Below are 20,144 nucleotides of genomic sequence, written 5' to 3'. Positions count from 1 at the left end.
GTAGCAAACTTAAGTTTCTCATTAATCCACCCTTTTGTCTCATCGCAATCTCTTTCAAACTGCTGAAGACAGAAAGAGTAACTGAGCATCTCCCGTCGCTTGGCAGCATCATCAAGAAGTTTCTTCCGCCGTTGCAAAAGCTGAAAGAAAGTAAGAACGAATATTACGGACAGTCAAAGCTACGACGAGGAAGGAAGAAAAGGGCATAAATAACAGTTGGCCTTTCATTACACTGGGGTCATTCAGTTGAGAAATTAATTGACTTCAAAAATGTCAAAAAATGGTTCAGTGCAGGAGAATCATTTTTTAGGTCAAGCACAGCTTTCATTTTCTTCCCCCAAATTTTTTTTGACCTTCTTTGAGATTAAAATTGGCGGATTTTGGTCAATTTGAGGATGACCTGTGCCTTAAGTTCTCAATTGCTTACATGCGGCTGGATCTATGAAAAGGGACCTATTTTTTTAGAAAAAATTTACCGTAATATTTTGCAAAAATAAGACCACTTGCTCAAAGGCTTAAACTATGCACCTAAGCCTACTACGCACATCTCGTGCATCAATTTTTGAGATTTCAGGGTCAAATTGCGCCAAAATTTTCAGTTTTTCTTCCTCTATGCTGTGGTATCAACTAACTCAAATTGAATTTTCTTAAGTAACAACTTCGTAGGATCCTCTGGACACCCATGTACAAGGGTGTCAATTACTCAATTTTGAGTTTTGGAGGCGGCTACTTACCATTGATCGACGATGCTCTACGTCTTCAACAGCGTAGTGATTTCCGTCAATTAATTTGTCAGCAAAATCATCTAGAGCCTTGATTTTGTCTTCTTGGGCTGCCAATGATTTTTCAAAGTCTTCATGCTTCTTCATCAATGCCTCTACACTATCCAAGGAGTCTCCAAGATCTGTGTTTGCCAAGAAAGCCTAAAGGAAAACAAAATTGAAAAACATTAGTCTAGGAGTCAGCCATTTAATGAGGACTATTTTGGAAGGAAGGCGTATGCAGAAAATGCAGCATTTAACGAAAGACAAATTTTTCACAACTGCATAATAAATTAGTCTTAAACTTCAGCTGCACTGTTCAGGAGGTTCTTGTCAACTCATTCTGTGAACTGTTTGAAATTTACAATGACAAGTAACACAAACCTCTTGTTTAGCAGTCCAAGTGTCAGCTTGTTCGGCATCTCGGTAAAACAATTGCAGGTCGTAGCATTGCTCGTAGTGAACACGACGTTCCTCCCACAGTTGCATCAATGATGTTTTCTCAGAGGCCAAACACACAAGTTTCTCCTTCACATCCTCAGCTGCGTAATGGTTACGTTCTAGCAAGAGCTGCCCAGATTCAGCTGTAGATCGGAAACTATCTTCACGCGCATCAATTTCTCCCTGGAATCAATGTCAAAAAGGATAAAGTTAAAAATTGGAAAGGCAAAAAGAAAATCAAAATTATATGCTGAAAATTTCTAATGGCATCCTTAAAGGAGGATAAATTCCAGTAACTATTCTTAAGAAGAGAAAATTGTGATATCGAAAGAATGTTTGCCATGAACCAAAAGACAGGGTAAAAAATTAAGCATAGCAATAAATCATTCCTCATTAAAGTTTCACATACATTAAAAATTTCCCAACTTAGGTAACAAGTGCGATAAATTGGCAGTCTCTTTGTTGTCAATGAAGACTTCTTAGTCAATGAAAAACCTAAGTCTGCTTGCGTCAAATCAAAAAATTTGAGCAGTGTGCTTTATAATAGAAGAATTTTCTTAGTATGCTGAATTTTTCCAAACAAGTTTTAAAATTCCATGCAATAAAAGACGAGGGAAGCTTCAGGAGGTGAAACTATTCATCAGCTGAATGTATAGGTTCATTTTTCAATGATTCCTCCGATAGCTTAGAGAGTTGGTCATACACATGAATTTAGGACATTAAAAAATTTAGAAGAAACTTGCCTTGTGTTCCTGGTGGCGCTCTAACAAAGCTTCAGCGCCCGCGACATCTTTTGCCAATTCATCAGCTGCAATAATTGCTTTCATATCATTGATCCATGATGTCAAATCTCGATAGTCAGCCAGGAATCGGTGCAGATAATATGATTCATCAAGTTTTGAGCGCCTCTCCTAAAATAATAAAACGCAAGATTAGAAGTAAAAACAAAGGAAACAAGAGAAAAAAAAACCTAAACAAAAGAAAAAGATACAGATACATTGGAAATGCTCTCATTCAATCAAGGAGAGAGATATCGTAAAAAATTTAGATTCTAGGATATAGAGATTTGCAAGATATGCTTAGTTACTCTCTCACTTTTAGTCTTTCCTCTAATTGCTAAATGTACCGTAATATCAATAATTCCTCCGGACAGTCTGATGGACCAAGCTTTTTCTCAATCTAGGCTCAAAGACCTTCTCACTTCTAAGTAAGAAGCATTAGATTTCATATCTTCAGAAGTCTACGAATTTTTTGTTTTGTTTCTAAAACTTAAATTTCTCAACACAGTAGAATTTTAAAGATGATCAACTACGCAGAATGAATAGTTACTTGAGTATCAAGGAAAATAAGATAAACTTGCCTTGGATTTTGCAGTAAGACGTTCCCAATAAGATTGAATTTCACTGCGTTTGGCCTGGATCTGCTCGCTGTGATCGGCATGGATACCACACAAACGATCAGCCTCTTGTCCTAAGGTGGAGACTTTGTCCTCAAGAGCTGCCAAATCCCTTTCCACTCCTTCATGTTTGCGTTGAGGGGTTTGAACTGTGGCAAGGTCGCGACCGAAATCATCTGATGAGAGGACAACATCTTTTTCAGTGATCCAAGTCACTGTTTCGTCGGCATCTCGATTGAATCGCTGGATCTCATGGGCTCCAAACAGCTTCTCTTGTCTCATCAGAGCGAGTTGTTTTAAACGACTCCAAGCCTCGATGAGTTCCTAAAAAAGATAATGAGTAGAATCTGTGAGACAACAAAGAAGAATTGAACAAATCTGAGTTGAATAGAAAAAAAAACAAGACCTAGAGGCAGTATGAAAGAATAATTTTGAAGAATACAGAATGGTGCAAAATAAGCTCAACCACTTAAATGCAATATTATGTTTCTTTGTTGTACTTGAAGGAAAAACTGAGACTTGAGGGGGTGAAATACTTCCGGTGAAATCAGAGAGCCACGCATGATTTCAAGATTTTCAGCTAACAGAATCTATCAATTTTCACACAAACTTTCCTGGTCATCTAAACACTTAGGATTTCAAGGAGCCTGGTGGGGAACATTCCTTCTGTCAAATTTTCAGAACAACTGTTGAAAAACTAGAAAATTTTTGTCAACCAGAGATCTGAATTTATCTAAGGTGATACACAAGAATAAGTCTGAATCTACATTTTTTGAAAGTGCGTAGATTAAGAAATAGGTGAATGTGAAAAGTTCTTGAATTCTGTGCATGGTTTTTTAAAGAATGACTACAAACTTTATTCCAAACTATTGCATTCTTTCATTTTTCAACAAATGAATTTTCCACCATTTATCAATTTTCAAACATCTGTTCAATCTATCACCTTGAGACTGATCCTCATGTGATTTGACCGCTCATAATTTGAGTGCTTAAAAATCTAAGAAATTTTTTAACTTGCCTCTTTGCGACGCAGAATAGTGTCACGTTCTGGATGACCTTCCAACACAAGTTTGTCAGCAAGTTCGTTCACTTCTGTAACACGATACTCCTGCGAAGCCATGTCTTTTTGGAATTCATCAAATTTACGTTGCAATACTTCAACATGTTCCAGGTCATGCCCAAATTCATCGGTTGTCACAAAAGTTTCCTGAAAATATTATAAAACTGATTAATAGAACACCAAACTAAATACGAAAGACCAAATAACTGAAAAATTTCACCCGACAAAGCAAAGAGAGTCTGCTTGCATTTACAGAGAAAGCCCTTAATTCCTTAGGAAAATACTGATAACTTGTGTGCAATGGCATCCAATGTCAAAACAAATGTTGACATTGAGCCAAACCTCTCGGATTTTTACACAGGTTTTCTTAACAGAGTATTTTACAGGGAGAAAAGGCAGTTAAGTAATGATTTAAAACGAAATAGTTTGAGCTTATTTTGGAAAAACTTAGCAAAGTGCTAAAATTTTGCCACAGGACCAAAAAAAATTTCAAAAAGAAAATTCAAAATTCTTGAAATGCCTGTTCAGTAAATCGTGGGGAATGTGACATTGTCAAATGTCATTGTCATGTAAACCGCAGGGGTCAGGAAAAAATCCAGTAAAACAACACACTTAGCAAACTGAGTTTACACTGAATTTTTTTTCAAGATAAAAAAGTTTTAATACCTTGTCATTGATCCAGAACATGACCTCATCGCACTGTCGTAAGAACTGGACCAGCACTAAAGCTTGTTGTAATTTCATTCCTTTCTCCGCTAACTTTGACAACAAAAGTTCCCAAAGACGGTGCAGTTCATCTGTAAAATGATGGAGTGCATTGAGTAAAAAATTAAACTCAGAGATGAATCCAGAGTTCTAAAGATCGTTAAAAATGTTCTATTTTTCCTTTCAATGTTACATGGTTTTATTTTTGTCCCATGCAAAACTCACATAAAACGTTAAATAATAGATTCGTGATCACCCAAACAATTTCTGAGTCTTTGGATGATTATAGACAATTTACGAGGACTGGAGACCCTGTGAATAAAACATTCCACTCTAACATTGTTTGATTAATTTTTTAAAAACTAGCAGTACATTAGATTCATACATAGTGCTCATGATCAATTATTGTAAGAAATAAAGAAACACCATCTGCAATTCCCTAGCATTGTTGACACTCAGAAAAGTAGGAAGGGCTACTTTTTGAGTCTTTTACTGAGGCTTAAGGTGATTCGTCAAGCTTGAGTGACGTGGTCAAACTGGCATGCGATATATCGCATCGATTAGGTCAAAAATCTCACCAGATTTTGAATTTTTAGCAAAAAAAAAGACGATAGCCCCTACGCATGAGCCTAAAGGATCATTCTAAACCCAAAAATCGGCAAAATTCAGGGAAATGAAAGCAGAATAGTGTTTGGAAAAAAACCTCACATTCAATACAGAAATTGATAGCTGAATCGGATGCGAGGTTTTTTCCAAACACTATTCTGCTTTCATTTCTCTGAATTTTGCCGATTTTTTGGTTTATAATGATTCTTAAGGCTCATGCGCAGTGGCTATCATTCTTTTTTTGCTAAAAATTCAAAATCTGCTGAGATTTTTGACCTAATCGATGCGATATATCGCTTGCAGGTTCGACCATGTCACTTGAGCTTGACGAATCACCTTAAAAATAAAGGAGAGGTAGAGGAGGAAAAGGAGCTGGAAGTAAAGAAACTATTTTTACAAATGACTTAAGTTTGAAGACATGTTCTTGCAAGTGATTCAAACTTCGACATTGGATAACACCTGGACAAAATTTGAATACATATTTTACATCAGGTTTTTGACACTTGTCTGTGATCAAAATTAGAGAAACCTTGTCCAGTTAGAGAGAGGAGGTAAATTATTGCTGTTGTAAACAAAAGAGAGGGATCAATGACTCAAAATAATTTCAATGATCTTCATGAATGACCATGGAGAGGATGTGGCCATTTCCACATATTCCATCATATTTTAAATACAGGAAACTTCACTAATGTATAAGTAAGTACATACTTAGGGTCATTACAAGGATTCAAAGTTTTCCTTGATAGTTTAATATCAGTTCAAGAAACTTATTATACACACCTAGCTTCTTACGGATGGTTTCAGACTCAAAGTGATTCTCATTGATCATTTCTGTCCCTGTGTTGTCAAGTGTTACGATCGCATTGCTGTGAGCAGACACTTCAGCTTCAAAGGCTTGATGCTTTTGAATTTTAGCCTAAACAGACATAAATGTTTAAAACATCAGATTAAACGGTATACAAATCTGAAAACTTCATGTTACCAATAGTTGCAAAAAATCAGATTAAACAGTATACAAATCCTGAAAACTTCATGTTACCATTAGTTGCCTGTCACAGGCAACTTTCTTCATCATTTCCAAAAGAATCCATATATTGTCTACAATACGTGTCCCAAAAGTAATGTCACCAACCTTCATATGAGCAAACCATTTCCACCACCAAGGAACATTCTTTCCTACATTTCATTTACAGAGACGGTTAATGAGCAGAAAATTGGTGTTCCCCAGCTAAAAATTTGCAGAGAAAAACGGTATAGGATCATTTCCTGTTTTACGTTTTCACTTGGTGAAAGCTTAAAAGCATAATTCTTTGCTCAAAAAATACTGAAAGATGAGGCTGCTGTTAAAACAACTTATCATCACAGTATATCCTGCAAAATAACACAAAATTCTCGTTAGAGGTCATCAAGTGATGTACAGGTTGCTACGGTTATAAAGTCCACATTGATTTTCATTTTGGCCATGGTCGCCAAGGTTAGAACAAAAAGTCTTGGTCATGATGAGGGATGTGCATGAATGATTTAAAAAACCTACCTACTTTTTCTTCTCTAGGGTTCTATAAAATTAAATCAGGCTTTACCTGAAGATTTGTTGGGTCTTTGTAACTTTCATCAGAGGCAGCTTGTAGTTTTTCATAGATCCACGATTCCAGCTCGTCTGCATCTCGTTTGAAGTACTGAAAACAGATTCCGAAAATTAATGAAGCAAAAACACACAAGATACTCAAAAATAACGACACAGGGGTAAAAACTTTCACAGGAAAACAAACCTAGAAAAACAGTCGTTGTTTCATGTCAACAAAAGATAAAGGAAATGAGAAAATATGATTTCTGGCAAATTGGTTCGTCAGGATGTCAGTACTCAAAATATGCCTGGGATAATGCAAATTCGTTGAGGGATGCAAATGCAAATGCTTTATCACTAATATTCCTGATTACCTGGAATGTGCTGACCTTTTAAACGGACAAGTTTCCTCCGGACTTGTAATATTGACATAATTATACACAGTTTAGAGACTTCAAACTGCCAAAATTACTTCATGATTTAAAATTGGCATTCATTGGTTATATACTGTTTCCATAGGGAAGATACAAGCATAATGCTCACAGTTGGTGCCAGTTAACCCCTGTTGTATTGTTTCCCTTGCCATGCATTCATTTCAAACTAAATCCTTCAGTCAGCCTCATAAAATTATGTTCCACAATTTCCTTAAATTCATAAAAAAAAGATGTATTTCTAAGCCCGCTAAGTTGACCTCGCAATAATCTATCCGATAACACTGACATCATACGGAACAATATGGTGGATAGTGGCCATAATTTGATGGAATGAATAAAAATAGGTGTTGGAATTAAATTATTTGGATGGCTCTTGAAAGACAAAGAAAGATTTAAAATTACATGGAAAGTTTAAGCTGGATAGATGTCATAAACAAATTACTCCTCGTGAAAACTTTGCGATCCATCTATGATAACAACTGTAGGGCCAAGCTGTGTGTGACCTCTCACGGCCCTCCATATCATAAATCGACACTGATCTCAAAAAATAGCGACTGATCCACTGAGTGTGAATACTTAGTTGATACTTTAATGATATAATGATAGCATAGTTCACTTAACCTCCTTTCCACAAAGGTCCGCTGGGAATGGCAAAGGTGCATATATCAACTTGTGTAATGTCTTGAGTTGGGAGGTTAAATTAAGTAATAAACAAACCTGGAAGCGCCTCGAATCTTCTAGCTTAGCCCTTTTGCGTCTAGCTTCAGCTTTGAAATCACCATATCTACTGAGAACTTGCTCTCGTCTCTCCTGGATATCATCGGCAGTTTCGAGGATTTTCACCTCCTTCGGTGTTATTTGATCCATGTTCGGTGTCAATCACTGAAAACAATTCAACAAACCATTCTTAGCTTGAGGATAAACAGAGCAGGGGAAAAAGGATGAACATTTGCTAAGATCTGATGTTGGGTGGGGCATAAATGCTTTCATGAACTGATAAAGTGGAGACATTTTCGATCATTCTAGGAGCAGAAAGACATTAGTTGGAGTTAAAAGAATTTCGTAGTGAATAGTTACCTGAGGATGACAGGGAACAAATGAATGCGACAACTAGGACACCTATGATACGAACAGGACGTAAAATCGAATTAACTGTAATTTCGCACCGCAAGAGGAAACAATTTAGCGTTCATCCATCATTTTCTAAAAATAGAACCAGTGATAGTAGAGAGGACGGCTGCTGTCCGCCATATTGATATTGTCCGTGACGTAGAACTGTACAATGTACATTCCACCATCAACCAATCAAAATCAGAGAAGAGTAAGGCTACAGGTTACCAGATTGTGCTATAAACTGTAGATATTTTTCACGGGATTTTACAGAGAAAAGTGCTGATTTTTCAACACTTTCTGGCACCAAGGCCTATAAGGTGCTTTACTTGTAAATGAAACTACAAAGAAGTTTTTATTATTTTATTTTTGGACCAGCGGAGGACACAGACGAAGGAAGGAAAGAGTTTCTTGCATTTTGATGGTCTCAGGGTCAGGGGCCTGTCATGATAAGGGTTGGACTTGGAAGGGACTAGGGGGCATCCCGGTACATACTCTTGGAGGGGATGACTCCTTCCTCTCCTTCAGCCCTTTATACTAATAGCAGTTTTCTACATGTAGGCAAATTTTAATTGTAGCAGAAAATAATAGGAAAATGTTTCCGTTGCGGATAATGAGTGATGATAATCCATGGATAATCCTTACATTTCTGGCAAATATTCTCATTAACAACTCAGAATGTATACTGCAAGAAATTCAACCCCCCCCCCCCCCTCCTCCACCATGCTTAATCACATTTATTGAAATCAAGAGTTTTCTTTTTACTAGATTTTCTTAAGTGCTTAGCCTCTCAGTTTGTTATTCAAGATGCCAAAAAATATTAGGTGCCGGATGCTTGAATTCCCCCCCCCCTCCCAAATTCTCTTCTTAGGTATCTCATTTCTAAAAGAAACTAATGATAACTTTTCTCGAAAAATTAGTGTTTTGTGGGGGGAAATTTGGCTATGTCTGAATGTTCATATGACATTAAATATGAGATTTTTGTATAAAATCCTGCCAGTTTTTGGGACAAAATAAGAACAGTTTTCTAGAGACTACTACTTCGATGCGAGCAAAATCTCTGCGATATGAAAAAAAAATTAGGAAATGGTAAAGACTGAATTCAGCTGAAAATTTTTGGAGAGTGGACAATGTTTTTGGCATGTGCTATTCAGTTCCTAAACAAATTGACAACTTATGAAAATATCCATAGCATAATGTGGACGTTTATAAATATCCTGAAGTGTTGCACTTCTTGAAGCAAACACGAATTTGTGCTTATATTTTCTCAATGTGGAGTGACCTAAATTTTTTTTTAAAAAATTGAAAAAGATGCGTACAACTCAAAGAACATTAATTTTCTCTAAAGTTGTGCAGGTTTCAAAGCAAGACATTCAATTACGTGCCTACTCTCAAATGAAAGTTGAAACATTTAGTAATAACAATGATAGGTAGAATACCTGCTGGGTAAAAATTAAGAGCCTACAGGTTTCTTCTGGAGGACAGCAAGTAAAATAAAATGGGAGAAAAAAATTCTCCTTTTTTCCCTATGATTTTATGATTGATTGACTGTTGCTCAAAGTTAACCAAGGCTAAAAACAGAATAAAAATAGGTACCGCTTTTTCCTATTAAAATTTGCTCAGGAATAAAAGGGAACATATGAAATTCATTATGCAATATTGCAGCCTGAAATTTTTTAATTGATCTTGTACAAATGTTAGTAATCTGTACTTTTGAATTTTGACAATATAAAGCAATTTGATGTACAGTGCAACGGGATGAAGCTCAAGTTATCTACTGTAACAATTCAAAAGAATCTAAAAACGCACCTTTGCAAAATTTTAACTGTAAGTCTTCACTTTACTGTGAAATATTTTGAGATTTCTGCATTTTATTTACTAAATCTTGCAAAGGTTTGACCAATAGTTGCAATTTTCTTACAATCAAATAGCAAAATTTTTACAGCAAAATGCTACTGAGGATATTTAACTAATTTTGTACAATAAAAATTAGCTTATTATACCCAAAATTTAGTAGGACAGGCTGAGTGCAAATTAAAAATTCTAAAACAGATTAAAAAATGAAGCTGATACATATTTGCAGTCTGCTTGGTTCTAGAGTGAAGTAGGATACTGTTACTTTTGATGATTTTCGCCAATAAAAAAAAAATCAAAAAGTAAATGAGAGTGTAGAGTGATACAATAAAAAATAGAGGTGCGATGTTTAAGCAGGTAGAGTTTATTTTTCGTTGTGATGTTGTATAATTGAACTGTTAGTACAGTTTCTTTTTTACAGCAGTGAATCTTTCCATATATGCCTCATAACCCTCAAGTTCCATGAAAGCCTTCATATCAAATAGATTACCTTGTACACTTAAATTTGTAATTTGGGAGTCTCTCAGTAAAGAAGGAGTTATTGATGACAAACTTAGACAATTCTCCTCTAAACGTAAAATTTTAAGACGAGGGCACTGAGAAAGTTCATTGGACAAAATGGAAATTTGATTTTGGTTTAAATTAAGTTCGGAAACATGTAAAGAACTGACCCCATCAGGGATTTCTGTTATCATATTCTTTGAAAGGTCCAAGAAGTCCAAGTGTTTCATTCCACAAAAAATAAGAGGGAAATAGGATAACATATTTTCACTGAGCCTGACACATTTCAAATTTTCTAGTGCAGAAATGGTTGTTGGTATGTTTTTTATTCGATTGGACTCTAATGACAGAACTTCCAATTTCTTTAAATTTCCAATTTCATCTGGAATTCTATCAATTTTATTGTTATTTAATGTTAAGCATTTAAGTGCCGAGAAGTTCTCAATATAGTTGGGGATGGAAGAGATTTGGTTTTGAGACAAATCAATGTTTCTTAAAGTGTGCTGGATTGCTTTTAAATTACTTGGAAATTCATTCAGTCTGCTCTTGGATAAATTTAACACGCCAGTTTTACTGGCAGTATCAACATGTTTTTTTACAGCTGAGTTTCCCATTTTTTGATTTTAGTTTAAAAGAGGATAGGTGATTGTAAAATTTAATTCATGTGCAGATTCAGCAGCTAAAATGACTTTTGGAATGGAATACAAAATTACTGAGGTCAAAAAAGTTTAAAGCTACTTCTGGTAATATGAATTCATAGCACATTAGGTGATGATGATTAAAGTACAGCATAGAGACAAAAATCAAAATGAATAAAACAAAATGAAATGGTAGCTATTCGTTGTGCAACGAGGAGAGTGTTTTCTAGGATGATGACAGCAAAAAATATGAGCTACAGGTGGAGAAGCAGTTGTCCTTCCAATTAGTTAGGCTCCAACAGTCTTAGAAGATGATTGCTGATCAAAGATGTTTGGCAATTCTTGATTACAGTTGGGGTGATATTTAAAGAGCTTTAGGTAAACAATAAACTAATCATCCGTTAAGTGATCACCACCTGCGTATTGTCTTCATTGTACATAGGACCTTCGAGCTGTAACATAAAAAGAGAGATTAATCAAAATAAATACCTCACGGGAGAAAATGCTAAACTTTGAATTCTGATTTGAGGAATAGACTGATTTAGTGGCTGCTTAATTTGATATCTTGACATTGAATTTTGTCAATCTTGGAAAGTGGAGCAACATGGACAAAGTCAGAGTGCAGCATTTGTTTTCAGTGGAATTACCTAGTATATTACTTAGGTATCAAATAATATAACTATAGAGTTGGCCTGTGAGAATTCAGTCATGTTTACCGACATGAGAACAAGGCCAAAACCCCATGCGACAAAATTCTGTTGATGATCCTTCCCAGATTAGAAGCCTCTTAGAATTGCGGGGGCGGGTCTGGCAAGTCGGTAACGTTGGCTTTTCTCCATTTCAATCAATGTTGAATGATCCATCAGGGGTGCAGAAAGTTCTTTGCCTTCACATTGCTGTCCACATAAGACTTGCGTGCTCCACTGTTTCCTTTGCATAAGAGAGTATGCTTAACTATTTTCTTCCCATGAGAGAGCGTGGTACAAAGTTTTTAATGCAAAAAGTTATGCGCTTAACTGGTTTATGCTTACTACCTCCACATTTTTTTCTATTTTTCCAGGTGTCCTCACATTTATTTACCCTTTTTCAGGTGCTTCCATGTATGCTCGGGGATCAGCATATCGAGCACTTTCTGCGACCCTGTGTTCGATTTTTAAAGAGCACCAGATCCCTCCAAAAATGTATTTATGTCTATAAGAGTGAGAGCAATGTTGCCAACTAGCTCGATCTGCCGATGGAATTAAAAATGATGGCAATCAAATTTAACATGGTGCCTTATTTGTTATCAATGTAAATTGCGATCCGATGGACACACTTTATGGTGAAATAAAATACTAGAGGTTACAACAAAATGCTCCTGTGCATGTCTGACTGGTAACTAGAATGTCTGAAAGGAAAAATTTTTGGTGTAGATTTCAGGATAATGTAGCTGTAAATTTGATCAAATAGTACTAGGATTTGTGGTGCTACACGTAATAGTTTAGGTTTTCCCAATAATGTAGCTTGAAAGCTACATAAGATAATCGTCTCTTTTCAAGGACTCAGCCTTATACTCAGCAGGACTACCTAAAGACAGATTTTGACTACCAACAGACTTTGTCTCTCAATCAAGATCTTCAAATGACATTGACGATACTTGGTGACCTGAACAATGCAGGAAGTGCAAGCAAGCAAATTGTGAAACCATCATCGTAAAAGGGAATGTAGGTTTTATGTGTTAAAACCTTGACGGTCAATTCTAGAATTGCATTTCATTCGAAAGAGGAAATAAACCCTTTTCAATTCGAAGTTATTGCTTCTCACCTAGTCCTTAAACCAATAGGGATTAATTAAGAATATCAAAGCAAATACTCACTCAAAGTTTATGAAAAGCAGCCAAGCTAACTGACGCTGTTCAGCAGAGGTTACTGTTACGGTTCATGAATGAGTTGTAAAAAAGTAGTTGACCGCAATGTTAAAGTTTTCTACATTAAGAGATCAGTAAGGAAAAAAGATAACAATCGACGGATGAAACTTACATTAAAATTAAGAAAAGATATTGTGTGAAGCAATCAAAAGGGTGGTGACCGTTTGAGATAACAAATTAGTAAACAAATCAAACTCAAACAAGAGTAGCTTCGTTACGACTCCAACAGAGAGCGTTACCAACGCGACAAGGTTTGAGGTTATGTTTCTGTTGTGGTCCGTGGTCCGATCAGTGTCACGTGCGAATTTGTTCAATGAATTAAAATGAAGAAATTCAAAAGATCGCTGTCTCGGAGTCGAGAGGATGCCCAAAAAACCCGTAAGTTTGATAAAGCTATTCTTACAATTATTCTAAGCTCTATCCAATTCCACCGGGCACTTCTTCTCTTTCGTGGAAGACAAGAAGCATGTGCACTGTCGCAACTGTTAAGCGCGCTAAGTATCTACTTTGCAGCAATTACGAGTATCTATTGAAAGCTGGGCTTACCCATTCACTCTCTGTCCATTGTTATGAATTTGGTCCTCTTCCAGCACCGATTGTTGCGTTAGAAAATTTGAAGAGGATAGACCTGAGCGTACTTTCGTCAAAAGAGTACTTCTTTGCTCAAAGTGTACTCTACAGAGTCCATAGACATTCACAGAAATTCATCAACCTCAACGGATATTGATGAAAGTGCGATATCTATGTGGCTGTCTCAGGATTTCTGTAGATAGTAAATGGTGTCCACAATGACTTATAAGGAAGACTGACCAGTATGGATGCTATACAGAGAAACTTAATTTTAACTGTCATTTACACTTGCGTCAGTATGAAGAATGAATGCCAGTATTTTCAAAGAATATGAACTTTATGTGAAACAATTTATTCATGTATTTCTGGGTCTCCAAATTTGCTGGACACGAAATTGAGGCGTTGGATGCAGGGAGGACATTTCTGGGTTGCAGTATTTCAGAATCTCCAGTACCAATGCTTTTATTTTAAGAAGGAAAATATTGGTTGAATTTTTTCAAATTTCACATTTTCAGCACTAATACCATAAAAAATATTTAGTAAAAGCTACAGCAAATTACATTAATTTGCTTCAATTATAATGGATGAAACGTAAGCGAAGATTTTGAGACACTACTGCAACCAAGAAATACCCTATCTATATCCAGCGCGTCAATTTATACAAATAAAGAAAGGGTCTCTTGCAGTTTCATGTAAGCATTAGAATGTTAACAAATTAAAATCACTTGTGTGACTAGTGCATTTCTCTAAAAACAATGCATTTACCCTTGAATGTATCAGCTATCTTCATCTGAGAGTAAGTCTTTGTTAAATATTATTACAATTTAATTTTCAGAAAAAGAATCCCAAAACTTGGTAAATGTTGCTAACGTCAAAACAGGTGTGTACAAAAAAAGGTTTCAGAAATGGAATGAGAAAGTACAGTGGTCCGAAAACTTTACTGAGAAAGCTTCAGTCCTACTAACGGAGGATGCTGGGTAAGTAATAGATCTAACATACTTTTAATGAAACCATAATTTTAAGCACCCTCAATAACATCTAGTACCTCTGCTTTGATAACCTTCTCCTTGGTAGGAAGTTGATAAAGGAACAAGAATTTACCTATTTGAAAGTGAATGGAATAGGGAACTTGCTTGTTGCCAAGGAAAAGTAATTTACAATGCAATAAATGAATGCAATGGCAAATGTTGCAAGTAGAATGATAGCACCAATTTAAAAGCACAAAATGTCTTCAAAAGCTTTAAAAAAGCTTTTTTCGAAGCACTGTTCATCTCAAACGGTCACTTTGAGGTAGAAATGAGTCTAACGCACATGCTACGTCATGATGCATAGGTAACCCATACTCTTTATTGCCCACCATGTGTTTCTCCATGAAGAATTTTCAGTTGCTTTTTAAGTACAAATGTCAAGGCAGCAGATAATTCATGGACAATAAGGGATATCTGAATTGGAATCTTTGTATATTGAATTACCAGAGGAAAGTATTTGGGAATCATGAACCGATAGAGTGACTCCTGTTTCAGGGAAAACCGCTATTGCTGACAGTCTTCCCTAGTAACAGTGGTTACTTCATCAGCTCATGACTTCCGAATACTTGCCTCTAACACCTCAAATCCTCAAAATAAGAGAATTCTAATTATGAAATCCATTTTTGTCATTAAATTATTTACTACCTCCACATTTACATCTGGAGAGCGTCTGCCGAATTTCCATGGAGAACCACATTCTGAGTGATGAAGAGACCAGGTTGACAATGTATAGTGACTTAGTGAGTGTGCCGGACCTGTCATCGCTGGAAAGTGACCTTTAAAACGAGTGGGTTCCGTAAAAAGCTGATCTCTCATGACCGTTTTATTTTTTCTTAGGTTTCTGATGGTTGAAAACTCCAGTAAAATTCCTATAAAATGAGGAACCTCGGTTTTTTCAATACATTTACAAGAAGAGATTGCATAACTGGCCTGTTATTTTGCTCAGTGCATGCCAATCTTCAATCACTTAGCAAAATTCCTGCACCAGCATGAAGCAACATCAGAGGCAAAAATCTCGCTGCAAAAGCAATGAATAGGAAAGGAAAAGATAATGACAAAAAAGGATGGAACCAAGAGTGAGTCTACCTCAGAACTAAGTGTAACTCATTGACAAATTGAAGGGGGACTTATAACATGCAGTAGATGTCCAACGTAATTGTACTGTAACTTAATTTACAATGTCATAACAATCGTAATCACCATTTCACAAAGGTATCTTTCAACTCTTTTCTCTCTTTCATAGTTTCCTGGAGCCAGATGAAGATGAGATTTCAGCGCAGATCTCTCAAGAAGCCATCGTAAATAGTGTAGATATAACAAGTGCGACCAAAAGATTTGATCTAGACCTTCAGTTTGGTCCCTATCGCTGTGAATATTCAAGAAATGGAAGACATCTTCTTTTGGCTGGTCGTAAAGGCCATGCATCCGGAATGGATTGGACCAGAAAAAAACTACATTTCGAGATGAATGTGATGGAAGAGATTTTCGATATCAGGTATTCTTATTTTATTGATCCCATCAAGACTTGAAATCACTACTAAATATAAGACATCTGAACCAAAGGAAATTGTTGGCTTTTATTTAGACTTTAGATGCTCCTGGGGATGATCCTGAACTGATAGTCCCATCCCTCTTCAGTCCCTTCTCAACTATCAGCCCCAAGCAACAGCTCATGAGATTGAATTGGGTCTCTCTAATTGGGAACCATACATGGGACCTCCTGATCATAAAGTCAGAACTCTAACCACTACACCACAAGAAGCTGATGGGGTTAATGGGGAGTTTTGATAAAACGAAGATAAAACTAGCCATTGGCTCTATCAATTTTATGGCTGTCATTTCTCTCAAAGGAACCAACCTTTTTTCTTTTTCTTTTTTTTTGCCATTTCATTGTAGTGGTGCAATTAAATTAACTGTCCAAATCTTAGAAATTTTTAATTTTCCATTTTTATAGAGGAGAAGTTTTATTTTTCATTATGAGTCCAAGCTCTTGGAAGAATTAGCTTACCAACCACCCAAATTGTGAAGTAAAGTGCATTTTGATTATTTTGTGATTTTACCTAAAGCATGTTTATCCACTTGTCTGTATCTTGTACATTCAACAGACCTATTCAGAGTGATTAATTGCAGAAAAAGTCCACTTATATAAATAAAACCAGTCATAAAAAGACTGCTATGGCAGTAAGACGTTCATTAAGTCCAAATAAGTGTCCATTTTACCCTGCTAAATTGGCAAGTTAAATGATCGTTATTTTTTCTTTTAATTTTTTTCAGTTACCTTCATCAAGAAACCATGTTTGCTGCTGCTCAGTCCAAATGGGTGTACATTTATGATCAAACTGGGATAGAATTACATGCTTTGAAAGTACTGAACAAAGTGCTGAAATTAGAATTTTTGCCGTATCACTTTCTGCTATGCAGTGGAGTAAGTCGTTTTAAGTATTTATAAAATTAAATTAGAATTATAATGTCACTTGTTCAAAGGACTAAACGCATGACGCAAACCCATGAAGAATGGCTCCTTGTATAATGGGCTGTGACTTTTGCATATGGTCCAGCATATCATGCTGATCAAAAGTTTATTGCGACATAAGTAACCATTCCCTGTAGTAATGTCTCTGCATGTTCCAATTTTGTGTTCAGTGATAATTAAACATTACATGGAAAATAATGGGTTTGTTATGGGTTTTCAGTTCATTTATGGAGGTTTTACATGAGAAAATCACCAGAATCATGAAAAATGAAGCAAAGCTAAACTGTGCATCATTTAAAATATGATGCATTGTCAACCACATTTTGGAGCAAACACAGTCTACAGCCTGTGCTGTTTTCTCGATAATGCTTAAAAAGTCAAGGTTCAAGCTCAGCAAGAAATTATCACTTCTAATTTCCATGAAATATTCCTATGAAACTGAAATGATTCTATTTTCTGAGTGTGGGAAATCGAGTTTTTCTTTTCTTTTTTTTTCTTTTTTTGCAGAAGCAAATAGCACATACCTGTATTTGGTGTTTGGTCCGAAAGGTTCTCATATTCACTAATTGTCAACCTTTTTTTACAGAGTGAAATTGGCTATCTATCATGGTTGGATGTTTCTGTCGGAAAAATGGTTGCTCAATTCAATACGAAGTACGGGCGATTGAACATAATGACCCAGAATCCGTACAATGCTATTTTATGCTGCGGGCATGCACGAGGTACTGAACTCATTTATCATCATTAACACATCGCACAGTCTACCATCCATGTCGTACAATTACATTTCTTTTCATCAACTGCGGAATGGAATTACTTAATCAGTCTCTCAGGATAAATTATTGAAAAAACATGGTTGGAGAGTCATCACATGTCTGAGTGAACCACAGCATATAGCTGTCTTTATTTTTTTCTGAGGGACAAGAATTAGGAAAATGTTACTCTGAATAACATAAGACATCACAATTAAGAGATTTTTTAAACAACTCCGATCAAATGTTTTGGAAATAATTTTAATAAAAGCAAAATCACAATTTTTGATCCCCACTCAAAATGATTATCTGATATTTTTCAACTTTCCAGTCCGACCGTGGCTTTATAACTTGTTCAAAATTATGCAAATTTGATCAGCAGGTGGTTCAGATTGGACTACAGAACAGTTTCTGGAACCTGCTCGAAGCTTCCTCTGATTGTTACCGATTTTTGCACACTAATATGTTACAACACAATTGCAATGCTGAGCAAAAAAAATTTCAATTTAGTATAGTCCGCCCCTGAATATTTGGTAACAGTCAAACAAAATGGGAATGTTCTGCTTTGTCACAAAATATTTGTACGATCATTGTGCCAAATAAAACAGGACTCATTGTTGATTTGTCAATGAATAATACGTTATAAGTGGTGCAGTCAATTTTTGTGCCACCAAAGCATTGATATAAAGTTGCGTTTTTAGTTTAAAAATTCTGAACTCCAAACTTGGTGGATTATAATTTCAAATAACTTTCCTCAAACCTAAGTTTTGAACGGCAAATTTCCGACTGTTGCAACTCCGATTTTGTTTGACCTTTATGAGCTTGTGAGCGTATGTATTTCTTAAACACTCCTCCAACTGGTAGTCCCAATAGCTCAGTTTTTCATTACAAGGGATCTTTTTCTTGTGGATGGTCACAAGTATACATACTAAATTTACTAAACTTGAAAATGAAATGCAAATTTGTAGCTTAATGATCTTTCTATCTTTCAGTTATAATTAATTTGCATTGTTTTTCTTAGGAGTGGTAACCATGTGGAGCCCCAACGTGCGCACTCCTGTGGCCAAAATGCTAGTGCACGAACAGCCGGTCTCAGCAGTAGCTGTCGATACCAAGGGACTTTACATGGCAACAAGCGACACTAATCGTCATTTAAAAATATGGGATATTCGCATGTTGGATGGCCCTCTTCAGTCATACTTCCTAAGGTCTTCAATAACTAACCTAGCATTTAGCCAAAAAGGACTCTTAGCTGCCTCCCTAGGAAACATTGCTGAGGTAATGTTGGTTTTCGCGATGACCCTTTGTCAGTCAAAGAAACCTAGACAAAATTTCCAGAAAAAAGAGGGAAAATTCATTGTATCAAAAACTTATACTTACCGTCACCCTTCCAAAATCATCAGCCACTCAATGAAATTTTCCATTCAACTTATTCACAAGGGGGAAAATGCTTAAAATAGCTAAAAATTATTCAAAATAGCCGGAAGTTTATTTTTAGCTCAATCTGTAGGCTTAAAGCAATGTTTCGAAATACCTAATTATTGTAAATTTGAGAACAGTTCCAGATTGATTTGTAAGGAAGCAATTTGATCCCTCAAAAAGATGTTGATTTTTTTCATCTGATCAATGCTGGCACACTCTCTTTATATCTTAATTCATGCAATATGTGTAGCGGCAGCCTCAAGAAACAAATTTATGCAAATTGAGATTTTATGAGTTGTGACATTTTTTAGGATTGATTCAATCGAAAAGAGATAAAAATTTATTTTAATTTTGACAGAAAGTTCTCATTTTCAAATCTTCTTGTGTCAAAAAATTTGGCTCAACTCGACTGAGGTCTCTTTTCATTGAGACAGACTTATGTAAAAAGAAGAAAGTTGAAATTCTAGTTCTCATATTTAAACTGATCTGCGTTTAAGTTTGTTGATTTGTTTTCTTAAAAATGTATCGTGCTCACTGTGTCCCTGTACCAATGTATTTTATATTGTTTCGCAGGTTTATCTAGATCCTTGCACAAAAGAAGTTAAACATCCCTATTTACGGCACTCCTTTACCTCTCCAATTTCCAACATAAATTTTTGTCCTTTTGAAGATGTCCTCGGTGTTGGACATGGACGCGGCTTTTCAAGTTTATTAATCCCAGGTATGTATAAATGAGAAGTTGGTGTAGTTGAGCACATTTCATTGTTATTTTATCGTTTGTAAGTAATTTATAAAAAAAAATCGCAACTAAGGATCTACTTGAAGTGCATGGAAAGAATTATGACTATCCTGAAGCTTGTTAGCCCTAATGTAATCAGAATCATCACTTAGGTCACCAATGTAATCACCAAGAAATTAACTGG

At 35.9% G+C, this 20,144-nt stretch overlaps 3 protein-coding genes across 4 annotated transcripts in view; 1 reads left to right on the top strand and 2 right to left on the bottom strand.

Annotated features, from left to right (window-relative positions):
* LOC140224039 (spectrin alpha chain-like) overlaps window positions 1–8,203 on the bottom strand; it is an 8,799-nt gene extending 596 nt beyond the window's left edge. The window contains exons 1-11 of the mRNA XM_072297071.1: window positions 8,045–8,203; window positions 7,685–7,849; window positions 6,550–6,645; window positions 5,750–5,885; window positions 4,325–4,455; window positions 3,617–3,805; window positions 2,563–2,922; window positions 1,942–2,113; window positions 1,146–1,381; window positions 735–923; window positions 6–140 (exon numbers count right to left, since the gene is read on the bottom strand). Coding sequence (XP_072153172.1) covers window positions 6–140; window positions 735–923; window positions 1,146–1,381; window positions 1,942–2,113; window positions 2,563–2,922; window positions 3,617–3,805; window positions 4,325–4,455; window positions 5,750–5,885; window positions 6,550–6,645; window positions 7,685–7,834 — 1,794 coding nt within the window. The 5' untranslated portion in view covers window positions 7,835–7,849; window positions 8,045–8,203. The remainder of the gene's footprint in view (window positions 1–5; window positions 141–734; window positions 924–1,145; window positions 1,382–1,941; window positions 2,114–2,562; window positions 2,923–3,616; window positions 3,806–4,324; window positions 4,456–5,749; window positions 5,886–6,549; window positions 6,646–7,684; window positions 7,850–8,044) is intronic.
* A 2,069-nt stretch (window positions 8,204–10,272) lies between these two features.
* LOC109035392 (leucine-rich repeat-containing protein 57) lies at window positions 10,273–13,203 on the bottom strand. 2 transcript variants are annotated; one of them, XM_019049006.2, is made up of 2 exons: window positions 13,089–13,203; window positions 10,273–11,522 (listed from the first exon to the last, which is right to left on the bottom strand). In XM_019049006.2, exon 2 carries the CDS (start codon window positions 11,044–11,046, stop codon window positions 10,330–10,332), a length of 717 nt encoding a protein of 238 aa, XP_018904551.1. In that variant the 5' UTR covers window positions 11,047–11,522; window positions 13,089–13,203; the 3' UTR covers window positions 10,273–10,329. The 2 variants fall into 2 exon arrangements, with proteins under 2 accessions (XP_018904551.1, XP_018904550.1); XM_019049005.2 differs by having other exon boundaries at window positions 12,926–13,152.
* Window positions 13,204–13,206: 3 nt separating this feature from the next.
* On the top strand, window positions 13,207–19,971 carry LOC109035391 (WD repeat-containing protein 46). The gene is made up of 7 exons (XM_072296634.1): window positions 13,207–13,354; window positions 14,382–14,523; window positions 15,818–16,069; window positions 16,849–16,999; window positions 17,634–17,769; window positions 18,821–19,077; window positions 19,795–19,971. The coding sequence occupies exons 1-7, from the start codon at window positions 13,300–13,302 to the stop codon at window positions 19,954–19,956; spliced, it is 1,155 nt and encodes a 384-aa protein (XP_072152735.1). The 5' UTR covers window positions 13,207–13,299; the 3' UTR covers window positions 19,957–19,971.
* Window positions 19,972–20,144: the final 173 nt, after the last annotated feature.

The sequence above is a fragment of the Bemisia tabaci genome, chromosome 2 (genome assembly GCF_918797505.1).
Source record: "Bemisia tabaci chromosome 2, PGI_BMITA_v3".
Classification (NCBI taxonomy): Eukaryota; Metazoa; Arthropoda; class Insecta; order Hemiptera; family Aleyrodidae; genus Bemisia; species Bemisia tabaci.
The sequence above is the reverse complement of the archived record's forward strand: the minus strand, read 5'-3'. Positions and strand labels throughout refer to the sequence as shown.